This window comes from Silurus meridionalis, chromosome 5, assembly GCF_014805685.1.
Source record: "Silurus meridionalis isolate SWU-2019-XX chromosome 5, ASM1480568v1, whole genome shotgun sequence".
NCBI lineage: Eukaryota > Metazoa > Chordata > Actinopteri > Siluriformes > Siluridae > Silurus > Silurus meridionalis.
Genome location: NC_060888.1, coordinates 15778061 through 15798389, shown reverse-complemented (window position 1 = coordinate 15798389; position 20329 = coordinate 15778061). Strand labels below are relative to the sequence as shown.

At 39.6% G+C, this 20329-nt stretch overlaps 1 protein-coding gene across 19 annotated transcripts in view; it reads right to left on the bottom strand.

The window, feature by feature from the left end:
• mbnl3 (muscleblind-like splicing regulator 3) overlaps positions 1–20329 on the bottom strand; it is a 41948-nt gene that overhangs the window by 13957 nt on the left and 7662 nt on the right. For 12 of the 19 annotated variants that reach the window (XR_006925950.1, XR_006925951.1, XM_046850484.1 and 9 more), the window contains 4 exons: positions 11769–12835; positions 3629–3793; positions 3152–3352; positions 2473–2724 (listed from right to left, as the gene is read on the bottom strand). Coding sequence is in view for 17 of the 19 variants with exons in the window: in XM_046850484.1 (XP_046706440.1) it covers positions 2473–2724; positions 3152–3352; positions 3629–3793; positions 11769–11942 (792 nt within the window). In the remaining 2 variants the exon portion in view is untranslated. Of the gene's footprint in view, positions 1–2472; positions 2725–3151; positions 3353–3628; positions 3794–11768; positions 12836–12924; positions 13121–20329 lie in introns of those variants that run through there. The other 7 variants (XM_046850478.1, XM_046850477.1, XM_046850483.1 and 4 more) reach the window with 6 other exon arrangements.

Here is a 20329-nt window from a genome sequence, read left to right as displayed (position 1 = left end):
GGCACACAAGACTGTAACAAATGTGGGAATGGTGTCAGCTGAGATGGAATTTTAAAGCATAACATTGAGACAGGATGGAAGAAAAAAAAGAGAATGTTAAGGCAACACAGGGCACAAACATCAGTTTATCAATGAATGGCTAAAACGATAAGCAGTATGGGGAAAAGAAAGCACAGCCCAAACAAAAGCAAAATGAGACGAAAACAAACAGAAACTGTGGCAAGCTGATCGGCAAGCTTGAGAGCTAAAAAATGACACAACACTTCAATAAACCTGATAACACACCCTGCAGGAAGACTGAAAGACTGCAAAATACCGGCTGTTGCAACGGCAAAATGGGACAAGCACTGCAGAGGACACAGAACAAGCGCGTGTGTCATGCAAGGAAGAGCTCACTGCAGCAAAACAGCTGTATGCAGAAGGCGGGCAGTTAGCTGGTGTTGCACAATTTCCTTTTCTCTGCTTTATCTGCTTATCCACTCATTTTTCCTCTTGTTTGCGTCCTGCACCTTCACTGCAGAGCTGGTGTTTGTAACTTATCATTGAGCTGAAAGTCTCCATACATCATTAAGAAGACAAAAGACCAGCTTCCAACTCTCTTACCCCCATCTCTCTCTCTCTCTCTCTCTCTCTCTCTCTCTCACACACACACACACACACACACACACACACACAAATAGATACATACACAAGGGAATCTAAATTATTGAACACAATCTCTATACACGTTTTTTACTGCGTTAACACACACACACACACACACACACACACACACACACACACACACACACACACACACAGGTATACAGTATATATAGTTGAAGATTACTTTTAAATTTTACTAGAAAACAATAGAAGTGCAGACTGTTATTTCCAGCCTGTGACCTTGTACCATGATCATTAGTTATGAGACCAGAAGAAAAACCCCACCTTCGCTCATTCTGACTTGTAAGGAGTCCAGGAATTGTTCAAGAATTGACTATAATCATTTGCCCTTTTCACTACTGCATACTTATTATTATCCAATAAGACTTGTCTACAGTATGCCATTCACCTGACACTTAAGATTTTCCAATCCTAATACCACCTTAATTGATTCATCCTACCATCTAAAAGAGATAAAGAGTAGAACCGTAGTCTAGGGTACACAATCTATGCCGAAGATTATAATTTTTTTGTAGTGTGTAATGAAAGCCTACAATATGAGCCTACAATATGAGCTTACCCCTCTCCCCAAAATACAAATTGTAATAAAAGCTGATTTAGAAACTGTCTTGCTTGAAAAACTAAAAACTTAATGATTGGTGTTTCGGCAGAAATAAAGCAAAACACAAATGTTTTAATTAAGGATCATTTTGTGTGTAATCACTGGTCTCTACCGGTAGATCTGAATTCAAACAGACACGTTTAAAACACACTTGAGGGAACAAGGAGGTCTCATTTGTTAAATGTTTGCTCTCAATTCCTGTACTGGTTTCCCTTACATGCATTCTTCACTTCCTCAGAGGGAGGAGTGGTTTTTAATAATAGTTATGAACCTGCACCTGTGTATCTGTTTGGAGCAGTGTAAGACATAAAGCGGAGTGGATGCACAGCATCGATTCTGGTGTAAAATAGGCTTACTCTGCAAACCCGAGGTAGCGAGGTTGCGTCCATTGCAGTTGAAGAATTTGAATGGAGGCCTGAATGGTATTGAAAATTAACTATATGGCAAACTAATCATTGCAAAACATGCTTCTGCCTGCAAGAGAGCAAAAAGCAAATGCTGATCTCTGCAGCAAAAAAATACAGCCACACATTCGGTCTTTTCTTTGTGTCTTCTCAACTAACAAATACCCGAATGCTCGTTTTACTACTTGAATACCAGCGACTCAAATGGCTAAATGGGTATCCAAATATCTGTGAGGAGAGCAGCTAAGTACTCAGTATCCAGGGAATCAGAATGTTTTAGACAAAAGAGCTTCATCAATGGTGAGGCAAAGTGCTTTGTGAAACTGTAAAGAGTGATAGGGAATACGTTTAAACTCTGTACTATGTTGCAAATGAACAACAAATAAAAGAACATACATAAATACATCCATTTGTCCATTTCGTGCAAACCAATTTGATCATGTTTATTTTATTTCTGTCTTTACCAAAATGATAGTGTCTCTATCCACAGCTCACAAGGACTAACTGAAAATGATGTAAATCATGGGAGATTTTGGACCACATTTAAGATCATTTACCAGGCGACCACATTTTAGATCATTCACCAGGTGAAGTGACTCTGTCCTTGGTAAGAATGCTTTTTCAGAAAAGATCCAGATACTTGTAAAATCTACGCCTATAAACACTGTTCTGGTATACAGTGACACCCTATTAAAAACCCTTTATGCTGGTTTTATGTAAATGTGTTACCCTTGTTTTATTTGGTGTATTTAATGTTTATGTTAGTCTGTTGTAGTCTGGGTACTACTGTCTACATCTCACCATGGCTGCTGCTGCTGTAGCAGCTGCATTCTGGCTGGCCTGCTGCTGCTGTGCTGCTTTAATCCTGGCCTGCAGGTGTGCCGGTGGGTGGAAGTACTTGCACTTGTCGCGCGAGCAGCGGCCCTTCACGAAGTCCATGCACACAATGACCGAGTTCTCGCTGCCGTCCACCATGCCTGCCTCTATTGGGTGAGCGTAGCGGCACTCGTTCTCACCCCGTGTGCAGTTGCCCCGCTGGAACTCACGGCACACCTGAAAAAGCATAAAAGATGAGAAACTAAGAAGTGTTTGTGTATGTATGTATGTATGTATGTATGTGTATATATATATATATATATATATATATATATATATATATATATATATATATATATATATATATATGTACAGATCCTTTAACTTATCAGATGATAGCAGTAAGCCCAGGTCTAATCTTGTGGCAGTTTCGTTGAACACATTTTAATACTTGCAGTGCTGCTTTAGTGCTTTTTCATTTAATGTTATCCTCTTTGGAAAGATAAAGTAAATAAACAGTGATACCCTGAAATCTGTGATATTGCATTGGATGCTTATCATAGAGATTTTTTTATATCCCCTACATGTCTCCCTGATCTGGAAAGAAAAAAAAAAAAACCACACTACAGTTTAAACAGAAATAAACCCAGAGCAGGAGCCATACCTCAAGCTTGTCTGTGCGAACATGCTTCTGAGTTGAGTTGCCGTTGCCCACAGTGATGCCCGTGGGGCTCCCTGGGACCAGCACAGGGGTGCTGGGCAGCAGCTCGGGCATAAGGCCGATACCAGGGCTCATGTGACCCATGTATGGATTTAATGCCATACTCTGACTGGTGGCCAATGAGGGTGATACTGGGAAAGTGGTCTAATGTACAGGAACAGAAAAAAGATATGCATTTGACTACATTCAGTAAAGGAGTAATATATTCTAAGGATCTTTAGTTTTTACAGTTCAGTACATAAGCTCATTTAGAAAGCTTTCTGTCGCCTTGATTTAGTAATTAAAAGCTGTAGTAAATTACACTGATTAACCTTAAATCACTGTTAAAAACATAATAAAACCCTCAGGTTAAAAAAACAAAAACAAAATGTGGTTTAAAGGTTGAACAACTGAACATTAGGAATGAAATAATGGGCTCACTATGGGCTGTAGCTGGGCTCCAGGCAGCATGAACTGCACCTGCTGAGCCAACATGGCAGCTGCCGCCTTCTGCTGGATCAGGTTGTTCCGGCCATTAATTTCTAGCTGGGTCTTCAGGTGTGGAGGCGGGTGCAGGTACTTACAGTTATCGCGTGTACAGCGGCCCTAAGAGTGAGAGAGAAAGAGAGACAGTGTGAGACAGAAGAGACAGTTGAGCGGGGATAGATGATAAATTGCATTGACTTTTAGATTTAAAAGGCATTGATGCTGGTAACAAAGAGATAAGGATCCTGTGAAACGGAGAATAAAATTAAAAAGTAGTTCGTTACATGAGACGGGTGCTAACATAATACAAAGTGGATAGAAAGAATGAAATGACTGAAATGAGTCTCAGGGGTGCTGGAAATTTAGGAGCCATTGATAAAATCAAGCTGGACTAACGATCATCGTTATTACCCTTCCGAGAATTATTTAGATTTGTTACAATTAACCATGAATATGGGCAATAATCAGGTTCAGCAGGTGTCCTTTGGAACACATTATGTCCTTAAAAGTGCCACAAGCAAGGTCTTTAAACATGGACATTAATACATTATCATATTGGCGGTCCCTCAAGTCCCAGTGCCAAACAAATACAGATACAGGGCCATATTCATAATGGAGTTTTCCCTTCACTTGAAGTGGGAAACCCAAACCTGTTCTGACAGGCAATGTCACTGTGTACGAATCCAGCTTCATAAAGATATGTTTTAAATGGGTTGGAGTGGAGGATCTTGAGTGGCCTACTGTAAAGGTCTAATCTCAACCTCCAAAACACCTTTGAGATGAATTGCCTGACTTTACTAATGTCCTTGTCACTGAATGAGCACAAATATAAATAGTTACATGGCAAAATCCAGTGGAACATCTTTCCAAATAAGTTGAGGTTTACAGCAAATAGGAACTAAATTCTTTAAGGCTCAAAGACAAGTGGTTGCTAAAGGCAGTCATCTAAAAATGAAAGAAAAACGGTCAAGAAAGTATTACTGCCAAACAGTTTGGAGATGTGAAATAGGATGCAATCCCATCACAATTTGTCTACCTAGCAACATGTTTTAAGAGGTGGCTGGAATGGCAAAAAAAATAAAAAATAGAGTAAATCCACTGGAACACAACATGCCAAAATTATATTGCATAATGGCGGTGGAAATTTAATGTATTTCCCACTATTTAAGAAACTGAGATGGCACTGTTTGACCTATGAGCAGGATGGTTTTGAATGCTCTGCATTACGCTACAACTGTATCACCTCTCAGTTTAATCATAAGTCACTCTGGTCTGTCAGAACAGTGGTGCTGAAATATAGCCAGGTTAAGTGGGCATGTTTCTGTGCATGTGTGTGTATTTATATTTGAATTATTATTCATAAAGAAAAATCAGATTTTAAACATTCAGATGCTGTGCTTGTTTTTTGGTGTCTCTTAGATAGTGCAAATGTAATCTATAAATGAATACAGAAAATACTAATATTTGTTATGTGCAGCATAAAAACCGCCGCTGTCTACCTGTTTTTTCGTTCCTGTTAATCTGGCTATTTGTCTACATCTAGACTATAAAGTATTTATTTATAGACACATTATGGAACCACATGTTAGTTTTTCACAGCCAACCTTCACCATATGGAGCGTTCCCATTGCATGGTCAGAATTATTCACTTCCAATTTTGGAACTTCTGCTTTTCTAATATTGGGGATCTGTGTGCACTGCAAACAGGGTGCATCAGATCAGGGTAAAATTCAGTCAATTTACTGTAACTTCATTACCCCTGTGGAATAAATTGCACTTTGTTTCGGTCTCTACAAAACAAGCTCAAACTTCTTTGTTTTCACACACACACACACACACACACACACACACACACACACACACACACACACACGATCAACTTCCTCAATGTGTTCTATTCAGGGTCTCTTGTGAACACTGGAAGAAAACCTAAAAAACTGAGGTTTAAACTTGTTGAAAGGGGGTTCAATACTATTATTTATTTAGCACTAAAGCAAAAGGATACACAGCTTGGATTTACAGTATATGCTATTAAGTTTCAATATGTCTTTAAAGCTTGTTAATAAAAAGTTGCTCTTCCTGTTTGTCCCCACTCAACCCCGGCCATAACAGTGCAAGTGTGTATAAACTGGATGTTAGAGCTGGCAGCGTGGAGGTGTCTTTGCTCTGAACATTAATAAACTTCCTGCAACTGAGATGACTGATGGGATAAGATAGGAAGATATGTTTGTTTCAGTCCACCAACCCACCCACATGTGCACACGCCCATCGTTCACACAACAAATGATTGCTGCTGTGTCTGTCAGACCACAATCCCAAAAGTCACACCTGTCTTAATAAACTATTACATTTCTGTTATATATATTATATGTTTCTGTTCATAAGACACTGTTATATCAATAACTGTGGATTGTGCCACACACCAAGGGAATTTGCCATTTCCTAAATATACGTTTTTTGATATTTAATCTCTGTTGGTTCTACCTTTCGTAAAGTGTAACTGCTTGTCACAATTCTGAGTGTCTATGCTGTATTTCTTTTTGGGTTGTGACCCCCCTGATTGTATATCTTTGTATCATGCAGTGGTTAGCACTCAGTTTAAATGGTTGGCTAGATAGTCAGGAGCAGGATTAACAAAGTTGTCCAAGCTGGAACCTAGCCCGAATGGTACTTCCCAACAAACTACTCATCACTGGATGAAGAATGTTGCCAAGCTCAGATCATCTGTTGACATGACCTGTTTACCCTGATAATTTTATGCTGGCTCATAAATTCAGGTTTAGGTATCATCTCAGTCTCATAATGACAAAGGTGTGTATCACAAACAGATTTAAAATACATTTTCTTCCACAAAAGAAACTGATGAAGTCCCTCTTGAAAAAACAGTAATATTGCCTGGTGGATGCTTATTGTAAAAGTCTTCTGATGATCTGAAAGTCTTTTGATAGTCTTCTGTCTACTGTCCTGACAAGACCTGTGCTAGATCTTTAGGATGGAAATTCCCCAAAATATAAGGTGCTTTCTGGTATACACTATATGGACAAAAGTTTGTGGACACCTGACCATAAGATTCATATATACTTTTGAACATCTCAATCCACATTTATTCCCCATTTGCTTTTATAATAACCTTCACTCTACTAAATGCTGGAGTGTGCTTGTGGAGATGGAGGGTGTTAGTAAAGTCATATACTTGTAAGGTGAGGAGGCCGGGGCTGCAGTCGGTGTTCCAATTTATCCCAAAAGGTGTTTAATAGGTTTGAGGTCAGAGCGCTATAGCAGGCTACTCAAGATCTTCCACTCTTGAAAGATCTTGGAGCTTGCTTTGTGCACAGTGGTATTATAATGCTGGAACCAGTCTGGGTCTCCTTATTCAAGTGGTAACAGTTTAGGGAAGAACAACATATGGCTGAAAACGTCAAGCGTCTCAATAATTTACCACCGAGCCGAGCTGCTATGGAGATGAACATGCAAAACAAGCAGCCACAGTAGCCCTGAAAATGCTCAAAACAACACCAATCTCCCTGCCATCAATGCAAGCAGCAGGTATGCCGAAAGAGATCAGACAACGATCTAACACCTGGGGGTGGCCTGGGGAATACGTCACTGGAATCTAGGTCTAAGGACAGGTAGTGCTTTCCTGTAAGTGAGTTATGTTGTTGAAAATGTAGCATGAGCAAGAGTTCAAAAAATCTTATTTGCTGGCTTCATGTATCTCGAAACCAGCACATGCCATCATTTACCCTCCCCATTTAGTAGTTGGATAGCTGGGAAGGGGTGGGAGACTCCACTGGAAAGAAAATAGCATTTTGCAAGATGCCTCATATCTGCATTCATGGAGCCCAAACCCAGAGTGACCCTAATAAAAACATTTCTGGTAGTAGAATAAGGAACCTGAATTAGGTTTATATTAGCAATGCTTGATTTATTTTTAAGGTCATACATATCTGTGTTTATATTCGCAAAGGTTTACTTTCATTGAACAATTATTATATACCTAATGATATATACAGCACTAGCTCTAAGGAGGTTAAACAGCTCTCAATACAATCAATAGTATGTTACATTCAGATCAAACTTTTCAAAAATTCCAACATGATTTAGAAGCAAGGCTTAGATGCTAATGCTCTGGCACTTGATTTGATACTCCTCATAGACTCTGCTCCGATTACTATTTAGACATCATAACAGACCTTTAGTCTCATAGAGTTTCACTGTATTAAATACATATAATACATTGCAGATTCCTTAAAAAATAGAATAAAAATACCCTACTGATATGGAACACCAATGGCCTTGTTTCAATACATACACTATACGGAATGACACTTGTAGACACCTGAACATAAGCTTAATATGAGCTTTTTATAATCCGATTCCACATTTAGAGTCCCCATTTGCTGTTACAGTAACCTCTAGTCTCCTAGGAAGATGTTCCACTAGATTTTGGAGTGTGCTTGTAGAGATTATTGCACATTCAATGACAAGCTAGTCAGTAAAGTCAGGAACTAAAGTAGGGTGAGGAGATCTGGGGTGCAGTCAGTGTTCTTATTCATTCCAAAGATGTTCAGTCAGAGCTCTATAACCACATCTTTATTTTCCAAAACCATATCTTCATAGAGCTTACTTTGTGCACAAGAGCAATGTCATGCTGGAACAGGTTTAGATCTCTTAGTTCATGTAATATAATGTTCAATGTAATGCTACCTCATACTTTTGTCCATATAGTGTGATATTTTATTGGCTTCTAAAGCCAATAAAATGGGTTATAAGACCTTTTTTGTACTATGAGTTCTCTATATACAGATGAACATACCACATAGGTGAAGTGATTTAACAAGTGAAGCAGGGGCTTATGAGGCAGATGCCATTAATCAAAATAACAATAATGAATCATATCAATATTTGATGAGCTCCTGGGCAGAGCAGAAAAAGTCAGTTATTGAACTACTAGCAAAAAAGCTAATAGCAAGTCATCTGACCTCTAACATTAGTCAAAGTTCTCAGGCAGGTAGCTCTGACTGGGAAATGGAGAATAAATTAACCTCAAACCATTGTAACTTGGCACTGCATTTTATTATTTAGCATTTACCCATCTTGTAAACACATTGAGCTTGTTTCGCAAGCGGCTAATCAAGGTTCTAAGTCACCGGCAGTGCAGTGGCAGGATGCCATTGCATCTCACCTAAAGAAAAATAAAACAAAACAAAAGCCTCAGGAAATGATATGAATTCAAAATAAATGTGTGTAGACAAAAATGTCACAAGATTCTGTGTGAATCATGTTAGCACTACAAGTTTGAGTGTCAGAAATGAAACCAACTTGAATGCAGTTATTACACCAATAAGAGACATCGAAGGCAAACATACTCGTCTTATAAATAATGATTATTGCTGTAGTTGCTTGTGCTAAATAAACACTATATATCAGGAAATTGTTTGGCACAAATAGGGAAAGTGCAGACATTTTCACTAAGTCTTTATATGTGAAATTGGAAAGAAAGCTTACCAAAGTCTAGTCACCTTGTGGGCTCCTGTAACATGATCATTTAAATTAACAAAAGAAATAATTTTTAAGTAATTGTGTTATATAGAACCCATAATACATAAATATGGGATCTACATGAAGGATATAAATATAAAATATAACTATGGGATATAAATATAAAATATAAATATAAGACATAACTGGATAATATCAATATTAGACATAACTATAGAATGAAAATGTTTGATATAACTATAGAATATAAATATGGAATACACAAATAGGATATAATATATAGGATATAATATATGATATAATATATAGTCATAATACACTATGAAAGTTTTCATGGAAGTACATTCGGGACACTGTTGTGCATGCATTATTACCTTAAAAACTTATTTTGTTTGGTTATACTTTTTGTTCATACTTTTATACTGTTTTTAAACATCAATTGATTCTGATCTGTTCTTAATTCCTCTCATAAACAAGCCCAGTTCTCTAGTGCTTATAGTGACAACAATGTTTGTACCAGAAGTAAAGAGAGTATGTTCTGGGAGTATTCAGCAATAAGCAGACAATCCCACAAGAGCAGAACTCCCCAAAACACAGAGGGGAAGGCAGCTGAAAGCAAAGATCAGCAACAGTGCTAACCTGCATTATTAATAGTCAAGCTGCATGACTACACTAGCAAAAACCTGTCATCCACCAGCATAATGAAAAATAAGAGCAAAAATAAATTAATGGATACATTCTATAGCGTATGTAAAGGAGTGATGTACTGAGTACCGTGTTTTCCTCCTGATGCTGATATAGATAGAGAAAGGAATGAAAAGCTGTAAGTCATGTCATGATGGATACAGTGGGTCAGGGATCTCCTCTGTGTATCCATGGTAACATGCCCAGCAACTGGGAGGATGTTTTGCCTCATCCGGTCTCCTTCAAGCTCATTGGTTACAAAGAGAGCGGAAGACTATAACAGACAAGATGTTGTCTGAGATAACCACAAAACATATATGCCTGGAACCTGCAGGCTTGAAGTGATTCACTTCTTCTTGCAGTCTTCTTACTGAAGTCTTTGGCATCTGCACGGATAATACACATGCCCCTTTAAAATGTTTTCCAGTCGTTTGGATTAACGCAAGGAAAAGGGAAATTTGTTAGCAGGAACACAGACATTAATAAAAGCAGCATAGTGGAGAATTACACAGAATGCATAATTTATATGTGCCTAGGCCGATGTGCTGGCAGGCAGGCCAGTCAGAACTAATGGATAAAGAAGCATCTCCAGCATGAGACACTAGTTAGGAGAAAGGACATTGTCGTAGCCATTAAAGGACGTCAATAAATTAGAGGAGGAGGACGAGGAGGAGGAGAACATGCAAAGGGGATGGTATTCAGGGGGGGTTGGGGCTCCTGTCCACAGAGAAATAAATGAGCACTATTAATATGAAGAGTGCTGTATAATTAAAACCTGAACTGCAATTGCAGACAGTGGTGCATATTTTTCAAAGCTGATTGAGACAAGAGGGTTTGGGCTACATTCTGTCTATCCTCTCTCCCACAGCACTCTCACCCTGAGCCTGCCTGCTTTTCTACTTTTGAAAAATAATCCCATTTGTAATCCAGACGGCGCGGCACTGCCCAGACTATCACTGAATTAACGGCCGACGTGCTGCTTTGGAAGGAGGATTAGTGCATGCTAAGCTGCAGTCGCTGTTAGCTCTGAGCCCAACTCCTGAGGAGGCTTTCTATATATAAAATCCAGCGCTGCAACTTTCCAGCGTGCTGACTATGCTGCATCAGCAACTAGTAGTTTTTGACATATCCTAGGCGGAGAAATAAATAATGCATGAAGTATAAGATTATGTGCCATTTTGCCATAAAACCCTTCGACGATTGAAACGTTAATTTCAAGAGTCCCCAATCGGAAAATGTCACCGTCTATAGACTGCAGGAAAAGGGACAATGCACAAATCGCACTGTACCCCGATTCTTGCCAGTTTAACATTAACAACCCTTAAACGTTTCAATTTCTTTCTTATAAAATAAAATATGCTTTTAATATATTTCTAATATAGCAAAATATTTACTCACGTAATATGCAGGAAAAAAAAGAGAATAGTAAAAACGCTGACTTGTCATATTCACCATACAGCCTCTTGAAATATGTGTATTTCAGTGACTATTGGAAAATTCCAGTACTTTTCTCCCAGCATTTCTTATACTGTTATGTGTACACCATTGTAGATTATATAAAATTCTGATTATAATACCCTTCCTGGTTTGCATTGCATATTGGCTATTACTCTGCATTGTTCATCCTTCGACTAAAGTGCTTAATCATGTTTTTGCAGAGGTAGTTGTCTCAGGCCTGCTCTATCCCTTTACAGCTGACAGAGACACGTGCTGATTTTCAGTTCATCAGCAGAAGAGTGATCGCAACTCAGCAAAAAGAGCCTGGAGGTGTTGACATAAGAATATACCTATAAATATGTGTGTGTTAAGTCATATGTTGATGTTATAAATCTAAAAAGATAAATGACTCGACATTGTGTACCAGAGCAACGTGTATGTGAGAACGTGTGCATCATTAAGTCAGGGTTACCTTGAGAGAGTCGAAGCAGGCAATGACGCGGCCGTTCTCCACATGGCAGGTGCGAGAAGGGTGAGCAAACTTGCACTCGGCGTCAGTACGAGAGCACGAGCCTCTCTGGAACTCACGGCACACCTCAAGTGTCAGCCACTTGGTGTCCCGGCCCACAGCGAGGTTGACGGCCATGATGAGTGGGTGATTAGGGTGGAGTTAAAGGTCGTCTCGGGGTAAGAATGTCAGAAGCGCACGTAGCAGGAAGAAGAAAAAAAAATCACTGTGCCACAGCACAAAAAACACTCTGGTAAAAGGGATGGAACATGCTCTAATGTTCAAACAGAATGGCAAAAACTGGTGACAAAAAAATCTAGGACTCTGTGTGTTCCATATACCTGGATAGCAGAGCAAAGAGCAGGCGTGTCCAGGAGAAAGATGCTGAGGCAGAGCAGGTCACTCAGGCATGCTGCAATGGCTTCTTGAACACTTCTCTCAGACCGAGGCACTAAAAGTGCAGACAGACACGTTCTTCAGAGCTGCAGTGGCTGTCCCGTCTCATAAAACCACCGTCTTCTCTAAGAAAAATGACTTTTCTCACCCTCAGATTCCTAAAGGCTGCCGTCCATTAGTGCTTTCTAAAGATGCTCACATTTCCAGACAACAAGAGATGAAAAGGCTCAGTGAATAAAGTGAGACGTGTTGGGGTACAAAAGAAGAAACTAATCTGCTGTCCTTCAGGATGATATTGCAAGCAAGGTGGGAAGAGGCTTGGGATCGAGGAACAGCAAATGGGCTGCTTGACTGTTTGCCTGTCAGGGTGAAATATAGTCTGAGTCAAGGCCAAGCGCAATCACAGATACACTTACACAGGCAAGCAGTCAGGGCTGTGGGGAACAGCGGCGTGGGAAAAAGCATGCGCCGGCACGAGGCTGCTGCAGCATCCAGCACATTCAGGCACTTTGTGGTGATGCGTGTCCACTGCCTTCTACTTGAGTCGCATTCTTGTCCCTCCTGTTTCTCCTGTGTCTCTTCTTCTCATCGTAGCCCTTCACAATCTCCTTTAGTTCCTCGGAAGTGCGACCTGTCTTTAAAAAAAAAAAACACAAAAACATTATTAAGAGTAATGCTATGCCAAAAAATTGTTTTAGAATGTAAAAACAAGCACTCTATCAACCTTTGTGAGATATGATGTGCAGATAAAGAAAAGTGCATAAATGAAATTGTACAAGACGATGCATAGAAGCTCAAGTATTTACACGGCAAATGTGCAAGTCTGATACAGAAAGGGAGAGAGAATGAAAGTGCATGGCAGAGAGAGCAAGCGAGAGGCAGCGAGAAAAGAAAAGAGAGGCAGAGAAGGCGTGCAGGCTGGAGGCAGGCAGCAATGCACAGGAAAGGGCAGGCTGTGTCTTGATTAAGAGATAAAGAGAAGGAGAGAGGGAGGGATAAAGGGAGGGAGGGGAAAAGGAGGGGGAGAGAAATAAATTGCGAGCGAGTGCCATCACTTTATGGTCAGCAGACGGCATGTAAGAACAACAAGTTGTTATCAGATATGACAGTGTTTGTGCAGATTTATTGAACAGAAAACAGAGTTCAGAATTTGTGCACATTTAAAAAACACAGGTAGCGAATGAGGCGAGGAAGGGAAAGCCTGGCCCTCGCAACGGCAGCTGCTCAATGCTCAGTGATCTGACAGCCAATCAGTGATTGCTTTGCAAACAGGCTGAGTGGGCAGCAGCCAATGAAGAATAGAGACACGCATGGACAATCTTTCTTTTCCTCTCCTGCCTCTGCTGGAAGAAGCTGTCATTGCATGTGCTTTTGGGCTCGACTGTAAAAGAAAACGAAGCACATCTGCCTTCCCCCATGCTTTATATGTATCTGTACTGGTATATTAGCTAGATAAACTATCACCACACTGCCTTACCTGAGCTTTACCCACTTACATACACAGAAATCAGAAATTAGACAATCACAGTTAAAGTAATACAGAGTGAGCATTACAATGAGTTACAATATGAGTTCGCATTTGTGTACGCATGTTTGTGTCATGGGTGGTTTAACAGCTGATATGCAGTCTGTGGAGAAGAAGAATCGGTGATGTAATACAGATGAAGGTGGGCGATACTGAGAAGGACTGAAGGCCGAAGAGTAAATCTGTCTGTGACTTCTACAATTACTGCTCCTGGGGATTCGAACGTCTGTAAATAGACTCTACAAACTGTATATAACGTCTGTGAGACCATATAACCAGCTGCTATAACTATAATTATGAGATTAATAATCTTTTTTTGTTGATTTAAAGCCACTCATTCAACATGCAAATAATTACCATGGCAACACTTTTAAGTATTAAGTTATTTAACATGAATGAACTATAAAATGTATACAAATAATAATACTAATTTAAATAATGTTAACATAGGGAGGTAACAATTTCATTCATTGACTTTTGCTTAAAGGTAAACACACTTCATCTTTTAATGAAGCTGTTGGGTCAATTCATCTTAGTTACATGGCTTTAATGCTAAAGTTGGCGGTTTGTTTGTGTTAACTCAAGTGTTAAATCAGGTCTGTTATGGGAAAGCTTATGTAAAGCATTTCCCTAAACAAAACCTATTTACTAGATCTACTACAATTTACTAACAAGTATTTCTCAAAGTTAAAAAGACAAGCAAACGAAATGTACTTCAGACTGCCTATCATCGATCAATAGATAGATAAACCGACAGACAGACAGACAGACAGACAGACAGACAGACAGACAGACAGACAGACAGACAGACAGACAGACAGATAGATAGATAGATAGATAGATAGATAGATAGATAGATAGAATTTGTGTGATTTTTGAACATCCCATTCAACATGTGTTTCTTTATTTGCTGGTATAATAATCTCCACTCTTCTGTGAAGACATTCCACTAGATTTTTAACTGTGATTGTGGTCATTCATCCAAAAAGTCAGGTACTGATGTAATTTAAAGAAGCCTGGGGTGCAGTCAGTGTTCCAATTCATCCCAAAGGTTCAGTGGGGTTGAAGTCAGAGCTCTGTAGAAGGCCACTCAAGATCTTCCACTCCAACCCATGTAAACTATATTTTCATGGAGCTCGCTTTGTGCACAGGGGCATTATCAGGCTGGAACAGCCTGGTTTGGGTCTCCTAGCTCTGACATGACATGAACTACATATCTGGCTTATTGTTTTTGTATTGTTTTTCTCGTTGTGCTCAAGTCCTAGTCAAGTGATTACCACATTACACAACAAACTATAGTTTAACAAATACTTCACAGATCACAAATCTCTGGCCATGAAACATGATGAAGATCTGATGCTGCAGCGATTTTATGACATTGATAATGTTTGTGGTCACTGACATGTTCTGTTTCATTCATTACATGCATTTCTATGAAAACATAATACTGTGTGACTGGGTAATCTAATGTTTAAAACATGATCATGGTAAGTAAGTGTAATTAGATGATTATGTAATAACAGTAACAGGCCTAATCAGTAAGTTACTTGATTTCACACTGATATAGAAACAGTGGTCTTTGGCTGAATTGGAGTGACAGACTAATGACTGTGTGTGCTACACTTGATTTAACCTAATAGGAGTGTTTTGTAGGGTTGATGCTGTATTTGGACAAGCACATTCAGCTACTTCGAATGTATTACTACTACTACTGTTAGCAACTACAGAGTTAAGAAACTTGGCTAGATTTGATACTTTTTGAGAAAATGACAGCCATATGTACAATATTCTGGTCAAATAAGATAATTTGTGGAAAGTAAACAAGCATGGTTTTAGAGGGTTAGGTATGTTGATTGTAAACCTCGTCACACTTTTTCCCTAAGTGCAGTTTGCTTCAGCAGGTACCAACACAGCACTCATACTCAGGTCTGGACCATAACAGGAAGGCCCCTGAGCAAGGTGGTCTCAGTCTAAATCTCTAGTGCGGTTCAATTGAAGCGACAAAGAGCGAGTCAAAAGAACGCAGAGGTTTTTTTTGTTTATGTTAGCTGCTAAACTGAGTCAAAGAATGTATGTGTAGTGCTCCAGAAATGTGATGGATACCTGGACTGACAAACAGTAAAATCAAGACAATAAAATCAGTATCAGAAACTGTTATTCATACAATTTGCTACTAATTTGTTTGTACATATGCAAGCATACATTACATCCTAAGACGCTATAAACCTATATACTATGGCATAACTTATTTAAAGCCCTCCCCAAGCTAAATAAACCAGGAATAATAACAGAAGATCATCCTGATAAAGTTTAGCAGGCCTGAGTGATAACTTGATCTGAAGATGCAGCACGTTGGGATGAATGAATATCCGGCTATGGCGGAGCTAGACAAAATAGAACTGCGGTCATTGAAAAAAGAGCGAAAATCAGAGAGAGAGCAAGAATGCGATGGAGTGAGAGCGGAAGACAGAAGGGCAGATAGGATCTGTGCCCGTGTCTCACAGAAACACACACAGACGGAGGAGGCGGCGGGGGTTCGGGAGTGTGACTGCGCAGACAGACAGCCCAGAAGGGAAGGAGAGCACTGCAGTGAAGTGAGAGAGGGTGTGAGCAGGATAATGTGAGTGTGTGTGTGTATATGATGGTGAGAGAAAGAGAGGGGGAGCAGGAAAACGAAAAGAAATAAGAGAAGATGGTGGAAATTAAATTACTAACTACACACTCCAGAACAAAGAAACCTCCACATGAAGTGAAAAGCAACAGAAGGATGCTTTTTAGCTTTTTTTGCATGTGCTACAGTAAAAAGGCAGCTAGTGGCCTAGTAGCCAGGCTGCGCCACACACACCTGTTCTCTGTACAAACACACACTGTTTCTATACAGCTTATCGAAAAGGCAGGTGAGCTACGACACAAAGTGGAGTTGCCAACTCCACCTGGTCCTCCTGATTAAAAACAAAAAACGGAAAGAAAAAAAAAGTCAAAGTTCGGTCTTGTACAGCATAAAACAGCGACAGACAGCTGTGAGGTATGGGGGGGTGTGGTTATAAATAGAGAGCTAATGCCACAACATGAATGAGTAAGCTGAATAATTAATGATGCAACGCAAACCAGAAGACGAGTGGAGCGGTCGGAGCGAGCGTTTATGATGTAGGCTGGGCCCTGCCTGCTCGTCATGAACTGTGATTGCTGCAGTGCCCTTGAAAGAGAGTCTTATGAAGACCTAGCTGGCTCTGTGCAACTAGCAATATTATACCAATTAGCATGTGCCATGCAAGACTCCACCCGAGCTCATAGTAATATGTTTTGACAAACATGACTCGATGACTAATGATGTTAGTATGTTGAACGGCAATCATTTCCTCTGCCTGGGCAAAGCCGTCAGACAGAAGATTGTCTGTTTGAGCCCAATAATATTATCAATTCATGTGACAGGCTTTGCTTAGGCTCTGTGGACATGTGAAGCTGGTTTACAGTAATGTTCTGCTGCTGGGACGTGGCTGAGAAGAGAATAGAAATGGCAGAGTGAGGTGTGTATATATATATATATATATATATATATATATATATATATATATATATATATATATATATATATGTGTGTGTGTGTGTCACTGCTGTATGTCTGAGAGGAGGCCTGCAAATATCAAGCGTCTGGAAACGGTGAGTGTATTGACTCTACAAGGTCACTCAGCCAGGAGCACCAAGACACACACACACACACACACACACACACACACACACACACACACACACACACACACACACACACACACACTTCAAATTGCGGTGACCCTCAGTAATAGAGAGAAGTGAACGCAAATGCACAGTGTGCTACAATTAAAATTTACAAAGCAGTCTTTGAAATTGGACTCTCAGCAAGCACCCTGGATCTCTTTCTAAGTGCATGGATTAAAAATATATGCAAAACTGAATGAAAATTTTTAAATAATTTGCTAGATCTGTGCAGATAGATGCCTTTCATTAAACATTAACTTTGTTTAAAAAAAAAAAAAAAAAGACTATATATAAAAGCTACAGGCAGAATAATGCTGTCTCCATTAGGCAATGCATAAAACATAAAAATCTACACGCCTTGGGCATATGATCAAATTGATTGATACGATGTCTGCAAGTCATTGCTGACATATAACTCATGCTGTGATGCTTTTTTTCATGCTGTTTCGCTCTCCGTCAAAACATCCTCCATACTACGGGCTACGGTAACACAAGTTAATAATTACCCCAGCACTCTTCCAGGTCTGTTCGCTTTCCCTGTACTGTGAGCATTACCGTATCGCCCAATAAAACAAGTGTGACCAAACAGACTATAGCCTTGAAAAGATAATCAAGTTAAACATACAAACCAACGCCTTCAACTGGCAGAATATTTTTATAGCTAACTCTGAATGTCAGTTTAGACCTTTTTATTTGACTTCTCACCCTTAGAGAAAACATCCAGCATTTAAAATAGATTTCATGACTAAAAAGAAGCAGAATTTACTAACTGAGCCAATCGGGTGGCACAGTGTAATGCATGTTATCATGCAAATACAGATCAGGAGCTTCAGCTGACATCTGACATCAGAAGGTGGACACACTGTAATAGCGACTAAACACACTGCAATTCCCTCCGATCCACAATCACTCCTCGGTTGGTCCAGAGTCTTGACTGGCACCCAGGTGGTGGAACATATTTCCACTTGATGTCTAAACAGCTGTGTCACTAGCAGTCATCAGAAATGTCTAAAGACCTACCTCTTCCAGTGGTATTTAAGTAAAAAACAAACTTGGCTCTGACCAACAGTTATAGACTGATATAATTCCTAGACTGTGTAATAATGAACCAGCATCAAAATCTATTTGTTTATAAAGACTTTAAAGCACTTTTGTAAGTAGCACTAGATAAGGTAATCTGCCAAATCCCATAAATCTTAATGTAAACCGTGACTTTTACCATGACCGGGTCTCATTTTATATGCAGAGTGGTGAAAAATATCTATATCCCTGACGATAATCCTTTTTTTCAATCACACAGGCCTGTGCAGAATGACTGATTTGACCAGAAGTTACTCAAATTTGTGTAGAAACAATAGCCATGGTCAAAACATCACACACGAGAGCACATTTTCCGTCATTTTGAATTTTGATATGAATATCAACATTCACGTGTATGGGCATGAACACTCCATATATCCAAACACATGATCAGCTATTATTATTATTATTATTATATTATTATTATTATTTAAATAATAAGAATGCGAATTTGAACACTGAGGCATTAGGTTCCTGTTGAGGACAGAGCTCATTTCCGGGCCAGAACAACATAAATGTTCATTCATTCATTTATCTTCAGTCTGGTCAGGGCCAGGGTGGATCTCCAATCCTACATGGCACAAATACATCTCAGTGGCGAAAACAGTTTATCTCGGCACGCAAGCAATCACACTGCAATTTAATTTCGAGTCACCAATCCAGCGTGGTTTTGCAAGAGGGATGAAACCCCACGAGGACACTGCGAGGATATCCAAAATTCTCGCCACCCTGTGAGGTGACAATGCTGCCTGCCATACCGCTGTCTCACCCACAACATGAACAGAAAACGTGGCTAGAAGAATCTTAAAACATCCTGTCATTATATCTTTACTGTAAATCTTAGCAAGGTCAAAGTTAAACAGCTATTAGTGTACTCACTCTAAGTTCCAATTATGCACTCACAACAGAACTAGATTGGGGGTTAGTCCCCCACTACACCTCATTTTCTTCCTAGTTTGGTCTTGGCCATCTCTCCCCATTAACCAACCAGGAATGGCGAGGATATAAGACAGTGTATAATACACGTTATCTGCCCTCATCACATACATGACGACCTCACAGAAGCACATGTTGCTGTGATTGACAGAAAGGTGAGTATCCCGCCCCACCCACTCAGACAGCACAGCCAATTTTACTTGCTTGGCTCTTGTCCCACCGATGGCTATAACATTGTTGGGGTATAATCCTGTAATCTCCAGATGATAGGACAAAGCTTTCCTGTTGCACCATTGATTTTTTTAAAATCTCTCTGTACATACAGAGACATATCACTACCATAGATGCTGTGAGGAAAAAAATGCCAGTGTGGCCATCTTTTACTCTGCAATCAGAAACTGAACCTTTCAGTCCAGTCCAGGTTTACATACTTCCCCCTGTCTGCCAATTATTTTGTGCATGAAAAGCCCATACGGATGAAAGACTATATTAAAAAAAACATAGAATGGAAGAACATGCTGGAGTTATGAACAGTTTATGGAAATGATGAGTGCCGTTCCCAGAGATTTGAAACCCGATTCCAGCTGCATGACAGTTAAGTATTTTTACTTGCTTGCCTTCTGTGTTATCCTTCCCAAGTATAAAATCATAATGTGTAAAACCGCATGTCGTAGTGCAGCGTGGATTTCAGGAATGTGCTAGATAAAACCCATGTGATGCTTTAGGCGTGATTATAATACGCCAAACCTTTCTAACTAAAGCCCTATATAATAAAAACAGGCAATCGATTCTACAAAAAAAAACTGATCTGGAGTCAGGAGTGATGCTCGTGTGTGAGTTTATGTTATTGGTT